We start from the raw sequence: 12,426 nt of genomic DNA on the forward strand, positions 1-12,426 counted from the left end.
CGAGTCGTTCGCCAGTGCGAAATGAGGAGGCTGTGCGAAAGCGCGTTGATGTCGAAATAATTCGCACACGTTCCTCGAGAGAGGAGAATATAATGCGGCGAGCGAGGTAACCGGCAAAAAGCACGGGTCACGCTGACTTTGTTGCACCTGCGGGTATCTGTTGCGTCCGTGGCGAGCATAAGTGACACATAACTCTTTTTACGGCGCTCGACTATCCTGCATCACCTCATCGTATATCTAAATAATCAATTTACTACTGGCCATAATCGTAACCACGAGTTAGTGAGTTTATGTGAGCCAGGCCACCGTAACTACGTGGCTCCGTAAAGTATAAATATTATGGGGCATTTCGTATACGGCAACAGTCTCATAATCTCTCTCTCTCTCTCTCTCTCTCTCTCTCTCTCTCTCTCTCTCCCCCCCTCTTCTCTCATTACTTCTTTCTTCCCTTTCGCCCCCTTCCCTTTCCCCGACTTATTCCTTCCTTGTTTCGAGCGAGTCATCGAAAGAATCGTCAAGAATCACGGGAATCGTCAAGACAAGAGATAATTGATAATAAGTGAGTGTGACACGTGTTTGAAAACAAGCCTAAAGCCTCGAGAGGAGACGCTCAATGTGTCGACGAACAGTTACACGAGCCAGCGAGAAACGTATTTTTGCAGAATACATTTATGCTCGAAGGAAGTCTCTTTTTTGCGCACAGAATATCTCAAATGTACCGACCAGCTTTTTATTTACGGATTCATGAATCACGTCGGAATATATATATATATATATATATATATACATCCTCGCGAAATACATAAAACATTCTAAAACAGGGGAGGATTTTTGAAAAAATATCTCGTAGAGCTTTCCACTTATAGTATTTATTCAAAGTGTCGCGCGGTATCGCAAAGATGTATAGTCTGATACAGAACTGTCGTGTAACGCTGCGTCTAATTTGACAGACATTCCGGCACGTGACGTATAACCACATTGAGCGTGTCGTCTGGGTCTGAAATAATCCGGTTGCCCTATTAACGCGAAGCCGCGGCGGCGCGGTTTCGTAAAACTGAAATTAATCGGTCTAGGCGCCTCATTAATCATCTTCCACGAAAGCTCCGGGACAGATCTACACATACACACACACACACACACACACACGCGCGCTCGCACGTAGCGCAAAGTCGTCGTCGAATCATTTCCAAATTACGTGTTCATAGTGGGATTGAAAAAATAACGTAATACTGTACTCACATTATGCCTCGGTGACCAAGAATTGCACATTGCAATGGATGCATCTTCCAATATACGACTCTGCAAAATAAAAAAATGCCATTTCTCATCGAAATTCTCAAGAATCTCTTTTTATAATACATTTCAGGACCAATTTCATTGCAATATCGTCGAACGTGTTTCTCTCGGCGTAGAAATGGCAACACACGCGATGAAAATGATACAAACTAAACTAAAAGGCGAGAAAGTCTCAAACGTTGGTTTTACCAGAACTCATTTAAGCGTTGTGCAGTTTGGAACTGTATGTTGCATCAATTCTACGATTCGTTCTATAGCCATTCGCTGGAAATTTTATCCATTTCGAAGTTTATTGCGTCCAAAAGTCATGTCATATACGATGACTTTGCGATTACTTTATGCAAATCATATCGTCGTGCACATCGTTGTTTAATGCTGCAACTGCGCTTAGATACGAAAACATCGAAGACGATGTCGCCGATGTCGCCGCAAAGATCGGCCAAAGTACAATACGCGTGTGAGCGATGCGAATCTTCAGAAAATTCACTCTCTTCTGAAACTCAAATCCAATACACTCTCGCTATTTTATTTCGCGACGAATCAAGTACCAGCTGACGATGTATCATCGCCGTGTGTGACAATTTGCATATTATGATAACGTGGCCGATAACATGGATATATGAGAGAAAGCCCATTCCGTTCTGAGATTCCGATCGCGGGAAATCGCTAGTTTCCCGACACGACGAGCATTGTTCGTGTCTTCGCGGGTTATCAGCGGGTCTTTCGATTTTTCGGGGGAATTTGCCCATCATCGCTACGACTCGAACGAGACACCCGTTTAACGATTTTCCTCAATCAGAGCATGCGGGGGAACGCTGCTGCGTAGACGCTCCTTGTCCCGATTGGCATCGAGCTCGCGCAAAATGTACCGAACGAACTTTGTCTGGATGAGAGGAGCAGCAGGACGAAGCGACGAAGGCTTGTCTCGATGGGGAAATCCCGGCGAGCCGATCTCGCGATCGAACAAACTCGGTCGACTCGCCGTTCCTCACGGTTTCTTCTCACGCGGATCGGTGACGAGTTTCGATCGCGCGACTAATGACCGGCATCGGAAAATATTTTCATCCCGCTGGAGATCGAACGTACGCGATCCACCTGTCAGCGGCACTTAATATTTATCCGATCTGCATATTTTATTTTTACCGATCGCACAGGACACGCACACGACGACGGCGGCGCGGATGGCAGCAACGGCAGCGGCTGCGCGCGCGCGCGCGCGCGTGTGTGTGTGTGTGTGTGTGTGTGTGTGTGTGTGTGTAAAACCGCCGCCAGACTGCATGCGCGCGTGTGCATGCGAGAGGGCGCACATGCATGATACATACGTATACATTTATATTATATTTAAAGCGAAGCCGGAGAAGATTGACAGAATCGGGGCATACCGGCGTCGCGACGCCGTCACAAATTAAATGAGTCATTTTAGGATTCGCGCAGAACTAGGTAATTCAATATCGTCCTTATTAAAGCGTCGGCCAATTCCGCTCGATCTCGCGCGTTTTTTTTTTTTTTTTCGATGACAATGATTATGTCATTACGGGGCCGCAGCGCGCGACTAATGCGAACACATCACTCTCGCGAGCCGACGTAGCTTCATCAACGTGTCACGTGTGCGTCCGTGATTGCGCGATACTTTCGATCGCGGCCGCGCACGCACGATACATATACATACACACACACATGTACGTCGTTCGCCGAGCTTCGATCGCGGATTTAATGTATACGTGCCACTTAACGCGCATCCGACACGAATTTTCCGTCGTCATTCGTCACCTATTGTCGTCCCTCCCTCCCTCCCTCACGTTTTGTTTCTTTTTTCTCTTCCCAATCGAATTTTTTCCTCATTGCGACACGCAAACATTGATTGAACACCAAAGTGCGGAATATTACCACGCTGCGTGGAAGGACGAGAAAGCAGGCGCGCGCGACTTAACGATTTTCCCCCGATCGCACCGAGCGAGTCTCGATGACGCGTCCATTTCGATCTGTCATTATCCGCGACTGCCTTCGTCTCTCCTCTTCCCCTTTCCCTCCCCTCCTCTCTCTCTCTCTCTCTCTCTCTCTCTCTCTCTCGCTAGCTCTTCGATCTCCTCGCAACCATAGACGATATTACCCCGCCGCCCGACCCAATGACTGATACCGGGGGATGCGTCGCGATCGACCCAATTCTTCGAACGAGAACGATACCTTTAACCGACCGTATCTCCGCGCTATAGCGTATTGAGCATCGCGAGCTATAACGCACTCCATCTCTTAAATTCTATGTACAGCCGTATGTACGCAGGTGCACACGAGTCACCGCAGATACACTCTATATCCGAGCGCGCGCGCGTCTGTGTGTGTGTGTGTGTGTGTGTGTGAGCACAGCACTTGCGCAACTGCGGCGGCTGCAGCTAGGACACCGCGTACATCGAAATACACACGTGTGCACGTGCCAGTGTATGTGTGTGTGTGTGTGTGTATATGTGTGCATCGCAGCATGTATGCGCCAGCTGCCACGGGGTGCATCAGCTACGAACACAAAAGCGCGCTCGCTTGCGTGTATCTCTCGCGCGGTGCGTGTGCGGCGCGCGCGCGCGCGCGCAAAAGCGTCTGTGCTATGACGCGAAACACATTGCGGACTCGCACGAGTAAACAGACGCAGTCGAATCAGTTTGCCCGGCTAATTGATTTTCCTTCACATGGCCGATGCAGGGCGCGCATTGCATGCGCGCGTAACGCGCGCCGGCATGGAGCGCAGCGCAGCGCGCGCGCACCGTCCGAATATAGAGAGACAGTGCAACGCGCCGTAACAAATCCAATCCGAAACTCTCGTTTGATTATCAAGCGAATTCCATGGCCGATTGTAAATCAACTGCCGCTGCCGCTGCCGTTGCCGTTGCCGCTGCCGCTGCGCGCCGGAGGATCATGCCGACGCTTTCAAATCGAACGCTACGACGACGTCCGGATATCCGTGGATATTAATCGTCATTTCGACTCTCCTCCCCGTCTCTGAGATCCCAGAGTTGATGACGGATTACCTCGGATACGCCAGTCGCGCTCGCGCGATAACGACAGGCCCGACGAGAGATTCGTCGTAGAAAATTCTTGGCTGCCGTAGAATCGTTCCGGCTGCGCCGAGTTGGCGCCGAACGGCCGGCTACGAAGGCGCGAGGGAAGAGAGAGAGAGAGAGAGAGAGAGAAAGAGAGAGAGAGAGAGAGAAATATAAGTTGGATGTTTAGAATGCTACAAATGAATTCACTGAATAATACAGAACGGTAGACGGTAACTGTGCGAGGGCAAGTGTCTCCGATTATAACAAAAGCGAGGGGCTCGCAGTCCCGGCTCATTTGTTATTAACCGGCGCGAAGGAGCGTGTTGAAGTGCAGAAAGACTTCGAACACGACTTCACACTTTGACTCGTAACCCCCCCCCCTCCCGGTAACTTTAGATAATTACCGGTGAAACTTCCGGGAAGAATCTTACGTACTTTCTCGCGATATCTCCTGGAAATACGCTCTCTCTCTCTCTCTCTCTCTCTCTCTCTCTCTCTCTCTCTCTCTCTCTCTCTCTCTCTCTCTCTCTCTCGTGATTCGCGGATGCCGTCGCTGTCGATGACACTGAATTCCGAGCGAGACGAATCCCCATGGCGACGATGCAAGCGCGAAAACATGAATCTTCGAGTCGAGTCAAGTATCGACGGTTCGGGCCGCTTATTTATTAAAAACGATACTTTTAATAGCTCCCCCCCTCCCTGGTATCACCGCGTCGCGTCGTTGTCGCGCCTCCGCAAATCGCGAAGGAATACAAACGGTGTTGATTTCTCAAGCAGCTCGCAATAACGCGAATTACTCGGCGCGATCGATCGCGGCGCGGATACAATAGCGGCGAGATACGCGAGATGCGTGTCCGGGCCGGAGGAGGAGGAAAGAAACCGGCGCCGACGCCGACGTCGTCGTCGCGCAAAACACGAAGCGGATAGCTAGTGCTATGTAGATTCAGAGCCCGGCGCGGCTCATTACGATTTCAGGCGAAAAACACGGACCTTGAAGCGCGAATCGTCTAAGAGATCGCTAAAGGGAATTTATGAAATTTCCTAATATAATATTCTCCCCGGGGTTCGCAGCCGCCCCACCCGTAGCGCTCCTCGTTAACTCTTTCCGTGGCGATTTTTTTACTCTTAATGCGAAACCCGATTAAGCGACTCCAGAAACGACGTTTCGCTACAGTCGCACTACGAGAAAGGCGAAATGAATTAATGTAATTCTCTAGGGAGTTTAGACTGCGCTCTCTCTCTCTCTCTCTCTCTCTCTCGCTCTCTCTCTCTCTCTCGCTCTCTCTCTTTCTCTTTCTCCCCTCCCCCATCTCTTTTCTCTTTCCTCTCTCTTGCTCCCGTCCTCGCGATCAGACGTCGGACTCTCGTCGTGTTGTGTGCGCCCATCTCTCGGTTATGTGTGTGTGTGTGTGTGTGTGTGCGTCTTGAAGTTAAATAAAATTATAATACTGCGAGAAAGAGAGAGAGAGAGAGAGAGAGAGAGAGAGTGGCGCGCTCCGCCGAAATTCGACGAGGCGACGCGCTTGTTTCGTTTCGTCTCGTTTCACGCGCGTAACGGCGCATCCCTGAAGTTGATCAGCTGACTACTGTTTGTATGTACACGTATTGTTTTATACAGCAGTATTTAACACAACGTGATGCATATTTGATCGGGATTGGAATTCACACAGGTGATGACTATTAATAGTTATTGATAATGCGCGTTAGTTAGATTCACCCGGCTCGAATTCATGCGTTTCGACCGAAAGAACGGGGGCAAGGGGGCAAGGGGGCAAGGGGGCAAGCCACGTGACGTTTCGACGGCGCTGAAAAATGCAAAGAGGAAGATAATGCGATGCTGAAATTTGGGTCGGCGGTTTGACAACTCTTGCTTTCGTGGGATCAATGGCCGCAGCCGGCTGGCCGAGGTCAGACGGAGTTCAACATGCCTGTCAAGGAGACTGTTAAATCAGCGAATAATAATCAATTATTGCGCACCTATGACACCGAAGATAGCTTTACTCGACGACGGCGAGACTCCGAATCGCTTATCGAGCTCTTTTTGTCTAGACCGTGTCTATAAACAAATGTGACGTTTTCTAACCAGGAACGCGTGAAAGATTCACACGCCTAGAGTCCCTGCATAAACTATGAAACCCTATAAATCCCGACGGTGCAATTAGTAGCGACGTGACACACACGGCGGAAAATATTCGGAGTTTACGACACACGAATACTGCGTGAATTTGAAACGGAAGAATATTCTCGGATACGTATCGCGCTGGGACGACGACGCCGGGTTAAATCGCGTCGCTCAATTTTTCCACCGGCCGGACGTGGCCGGTATTGTCTGAAGAAACGGGATCTCCCGGGGTGGAGAGCTCTGTGTGCTCTCTCTCTCTCTCTCTCTCTCTCTCGGCCCGTTTCCCCGCGTCGGCCAATTAACTTCCGAATTAGAATCGCTTTCCCGAGGAAACGGACGCGCTGCAAGTAGGAAACAAGCAGCAGCGGCTGCCTCCTCAGCTCCGTGCGCGCGTGAACGCGCAAGATCGTGAGAACAATGAGAGAGACATTTCGGGATCGATATATAATATCGTAACGTTTGATCTTCTCGTCCCCATGATTTAATGACACCGCGCTAATTCGACAGTAGATAATGCAAGGTATACCAGAATTATCACCTGAATCAATACGCGCTGGTCACGTTTCGCTGCTATCTCATAATCGGTACTCATCACGTGACGCATGGGAAGAGTGGTAGAATAATTTAGTAATTTGTCTACAGTTTCTGTGCGCGTGTGTACGTACACGTACACGTATACGCGCGCGCGTGCGTGCGTATGCATGTATGTATGTGTACGTTGTCGTATCGCCTGAGCCAAACGACGCCTAACGCATTCGCCGAGAGAGATCCGTAAGAAAAAGTCTCGAGGAAATTCGATTCATTCGTCTCTCTTCTTCGATGAAAATCACGCGTCGACTCTCTTCGACTCGAGTCTTCCGACACAAGACAACGCGGAAATAATACGCCCGACTCGTCGTCGTCGGGTATCCTTTGATCGTTTGAAGCGCTCACGCTTCGAAATCGCCGTAAATTCATCTTATTAAAAAAAGGGGAGCAGCAGCAGCAATTTTACGCGTTACGAAGCTTTCGTAATTAGAAGCGAGCTTTCCGCTAACGAGAGAACGTCATTCATTTCCCATGACTTTTGTAATTCTCAATTACACGCTGATTACGCTGATCGCGCGAATAAATATTTCGCCGTCTTATCCCGGCGTGACGGCGACGACGACGACGACGACGACGACGACGACGACGACGACGACGACGACGACGACGACGACGACGACGACGGCGGCGGCGGCGACGGCGGCGCGATAACGCGAATGCGATTTCTAAATTGCGACTACTCGATTTATGGTATTTACAGTTGAGTCGAAATTGACGGGCGCCGAGCGTAAAAATCAGTGATTTCGTAACCACTATATGTCGGGGATAGCCACGCTCATTGGCTACGTCCTGTTCCGCCCCCGCAGCCCCGCCAATCAGACCGGCGGCTTTCTCTCATCGATCCAAACCATCCACACTATACTCAGCCGCCATGCTCAGTTCTCTTGCCCGTTCTCCCCTATCCTTCTCCGACAGCGTGCAGCGATCTAGTGTAAGACCCGGTGATGTAAAGCCGAACGGGCGAGGGAACGTTTAGCGTCGCCAATCGCCTCAGCGCTACCCTTTTCCACATTCCCGCGACAAGACGGGGGAATCGGAGGATGGCGATTAAAGGGACGCGAGGACTATCGGAAGGGGTTGACACCATTTTTCTTGCGCGAACCGAGCGACGCGCGCTCCGCTCGAGCTGTCTCCGTCAAGCGGATGTTGCTCCGTCGCTTGTTTCTTTTTTTCTTCTCCTACTTATTACTACGCAGGTTATTATGTTGTTGTTGTATGCGCGGAGCTTGAAAATTGCACGCAAAGGTACGCGGCGAGGAGTAACGAAAAAGTCATCGTCACAGACTTTTCGCAGGTACCGGTGTTCTCGAAATAGGCAAGAATATAATTAGAGGCCAGACTATCAGACTGTTTTATTGACGTCGCTTATAAATACGATCTCCCTCTCTTTCCCCCCCCTCCCCTCTCTCTCTCTCTCTCTCTCTCTCTCTCTCTCTCTCTCTCTCTTTATCTATCTGTCTATTTATTCTTCTCTCAGTCGGAACACCAAAGTCCCCTCGCACTTCGGTTTCGACTCGGGCCGATTTCGCGAGGTCGACGTCGACGGACCGCGGAGCGAAGCTGGCGAAACGGCGGCGAAGTCCGACCGAGCCTGTGTTTCTCGCCTGTGGGGGAATTTTTATCGGCTTGCGCCGGACATCTTTGTCCGCGAGGCGAGATATAGATTGTCGAGCGAACGACGTCCTGGCGGTGTCCGCTCGCAACGGGAAAAGAAATGGGTCATGAGAGAAAATACAGATGTGGCGGGTGAAAAGTAACGATTACGTATGAATTATAGAGGGAATTACGCGCGTGCGTGCACGCGCGCATTCGCGCGCTATGTGTGTGTGTGTGTGTGTCTGTGCGCGCGCGTGTGCACGCGTTATCACGAATTTGACGACTCGTTAGACGGCCGAATTAGTGAATTAGTCGGTCGGCGGCGACACTGCGTATCCGCGTACGGAAGCAAACTCATCAGTTTCTCATCAAGCAATTATGACCGCCGAAAATCGAGGCTAATTCCCGCGAGCGTTTAATGGCACGCGAGACAAGAGGAGGCTCCCGTTGTCCTGCCTCGGCAGAAGGACCTTGGACTCTTCCAAATCGCTTCGTGCCTCTCGCGCCTCTCGTCGCGACTCCTCTCTGGGATCCGTCGGCCGCGGATTCCTCGACGGATCCGTCGCCTTCGCGAGGATGTCCGCGGCATATCGACAAGTATCACCCACCCTCGTCGTCGTCGTCGTCGTCGTCGTCATCGCGTATCGATGCTTGCCGCGTGCAAGCGCAGGTGCGGACGCAATCGTTAATTTTTTTTTCCCTCTCCCTCTCGCCGCGGCGACTCCGCGCGATTACGCGACTATAAATCATACGTTTGCCTCGCCTCTATTTTCGTACACACGCGACACACCGTAGTGACATCTTATTGATACGATCAGCGCCGGAGGATCCTGCGCGCACTCCCGCGTTATTGTTTCCCCCTCCCCTCCCCCTCGCTCGCGCTGTCCCTTATGTTAATATCGCGTCGCTCAAGTGGATCGTGTGTGATCTAGACTTTCTCTGTGTCTAACAACACGGAAATGTCATTAATACGGCGGACGGAGTGTGAGAGAGAGAGAGAGAGTGAGAGAGAGGGGGGGGAGGGACGAAGGGCGCACGCCTGCATGCGCACACACGCGCAGCAGGCGTGTATGCGTGTATCCGTGTAAAATTATAATCTTACACGGATCTGTCAGTGTACTCCCAACATAGAGACAGATTCTATTTGCGGCACAAAGGTGTAATTATTGCTCGGATAACAAGGCCAATCGAAAATCATCTCCGTCGACAACGTAATGACGATCGGACAGCATTTTCACGAGAACGAAATTATATTGCACGGCGCAGTTAAATGCCGCGTGTGATCAAAAATTGATGCGCCGTCGCATGTCGTCGCGGAATTCGCTAATTTGCAGCATTATATTCTCGCTCTCGCTTCGCAGCGGGAGAGCGGTGAGAATTTTCGCCATTATGGAGACCGTGTTCACTTTTCGCCCGGCCGATTTCGCTAGTTTCGCTGGCTGGTACACCGCCGAAGGGAGTGTCTCGCGTGTCAGCGCGCCGAATTGCATTTGCATAATGATCGCGAGCCACTTAAACCGTCACATAAACAGAGAAGGGAAGAAAAAAGCGAGAACGGAGAGGGACAGAGAGAGAGAGAGAGAGAGAGAGAGAGAGAGAGAGAGAGAGAGAGAGAAAGGAGGAGCGTCGGGAATGAAAAAGAGGCCGCTGGATTTCTATTTATTTGTCACAGGAGTGTTGCAGACGACGCGACGTTTTCGCACGACGGGCGACTCGCTCGATTGTTCTTAAGTATGATAAAGCAGTATTCTTGCGCAATCATTTCTCATCCATCACGCGGCGTCGCTCGTCAAACGCGGGTGTTGTTTTCCCAGACGAGAGAGGATAACTCTTTCGACAACGGCGCGGAATTAGGAACGAATCGCTGAACACACGGATGAGGGTCCAAGGGTCGGAGCAAACAAGGACCAACCTGCGTGGCGCGGCCCTTAAACGTGCTGTTTAAACGAGCCTGCAAGTTGCCTTTGCGGATGATCTCGTTTTAACATACGTGATCGATGCTTGATGGCTCGCGAAACTCGTACTTGAGCGAGCAATTCCTCGAGAAAGAAAAAAAAAAAAAGAAACGACACGAGAGAGAAAGGAAGAGGAAAAGGAAACGGCTCCTCCTCGCCGAGCATGCGTCGATTAGCAGCGACGAATGATCATCTATGCTCCAGCAATTAACACTCGCGGCCGCGATAAGATTTGCGCACTGCGCAACGGCTCGCGGACGTCATCTAATGGAGACTCGCTTCTTCCAGGTCGACTCTCGCGCGCTCCCCTCACACAGCTCGCGACGAGCTTGCACCTCCCTCAGACTAAATTCGACCGCCCGTCTCGCTCTTTCTTTCCCTCATTCTCTCTTTCCATTCTCTCTTCCTCCTGCCGCCGTGTTCTCCGGCCTGTCGTTTCTCCCACTTTGCGAGAGCCTGCCTGTCTCCGTCGCTCTCCTGTCTAAGGTACTTGCTCTGGAAGCACCTTCCTACCTCAGGTTCTGCCTGTCTGCTCGTACCTTCGCTGATTTGCACTTAGGAAGGCTCCTCAGTCCGCCTGTTTTGGCGCCTTTTTTCCTCTCCCGCAGTTTATACTTTTTCTCCTCGCGCCATTATTTCCACCCTCGCCCTTTCGCGCTCTCTTTCTATTCTCTCTCTCTCTCTCTCTCTCTCTCTCTCTCTCTCTCTCTCTCTCTCTCTCTCTCTCCCTCCCCCTCCCCCCTCTCTCCATCTCTGCCTCCTCTTTTTCTTTCTCTTGTACATTCTCTATGTTTCTACGCAATGTCCCAGATCGACGTGTTCCGGTTTCTCCTTTTCAATGCGTTCCCTAGAGTTGTTCCTTTCAATCGTCTTGACGATCTATGTATGCACATGCCTCGTTTCTTCGCACTGTCATCTTCTTCATTGAGCAAAAACACTTCTCTCGTCTGTTGTGAGAGCGCCATTTCTGTATTTCGGTGATTCTACTACATATTGCATGGTCTCGAGAAGCGAGCGTAATTGGTAATAATGCGATATGCCACTGCAACGGGAAATACAAACACTTTAGCGCAAAAATTATTTTTGATTTATTAAAATACGAAATGTTAAAAGTGCACTTTGATCGGAAATACATTACCTTTTACTGCATCATCACATATGTTAATACAACTGGATATTTAATAAAATCATTACGAATAAAAAATGTAAATGATAAGTAATTGATTTACATATTTAATGGTAGGTGACGCACGAATATAATCGGAAAATATGGATGAAATTTTATATTTACGCATAATAGAGTTCCGCGGCGGTACGATTGCGATTTAAAATATGCAATTAGTGTTTTTAGAGGAAAACACTGCGGAGTACAGGAGGATACGATATGCGAATCTCATTTTACCGGCGTTAATCATTACACACGCGTAAAATAAAATATACGGTCATTAAATAAAGGATATATAAAATTCATCTCTGATTGCCATTTCATACTTAACGCGAGAACGTAGAGATCTGTAACACAGCAACATTAAATAAAATTAAGCTGAATAGTAAATATGTTATTACGAACGTAAAATAAATCAATTCGTTATAAAAACAATTTTCGAGAGTATTAGTAATTTGTGTCTTTTAATTTAACGTAATTTGCATTTCCATCACGAGTACGAGCGTGACGGAAAAAATCAATTGCCAGGTATTGATTTATCTTCCCTCTCTCTCTCTCTCTCTCTCTCTCTCTCTCTCTCTCCCCCCTCTCTTTCTCTCTCTCTCACACACACACGCGCGCGCGCACACACATTCTCTCTGTGCAGTTTAAAGTCAATTTAAAAATAAAGGC

General features: G+C 49.6%; 1 protein-coding gene across 1 annotated transcript in view; it reads right to left on the reverse strand.

Moving 5' to 3' along the window:
- Positions 1 to 12,426, reverse strand: part of acj6 (abnormal chemosensory protein 6) — a 46,150-nt gene that overhangs the window by 12,273 nt on the left and 21,451 nt on the right. Inside the window, exon 2 of the mRNA XM_025297130.1 lies at positions 1,240 to 1,299. Within this exon, the coding sequence (XP_025152915.1) occupies positions 1,240 to 1,299 (60 nt within the window). The remainder of the gene's footprint in view (positions 1 to 1,239; positions 1,300 to 12,426) is intronic.

This window comes from Harpegnathos saltator, unplaced genomic scaffold (assembly GCF_003227715.2).
Source record: "Harpegnathos saltator strain DR-91 unplaced genomic scaffold, Hsal_v8.6 scaffold170, whole genome shotgun sequence".
NCBI classification, from domain to species: domain Eukaryota; kingdom Metazoa; phylum Arthropoda; class Insecta; order Hymenoptera; family Formicidae; genus Harpegnathos; species Harpegnathos saltator.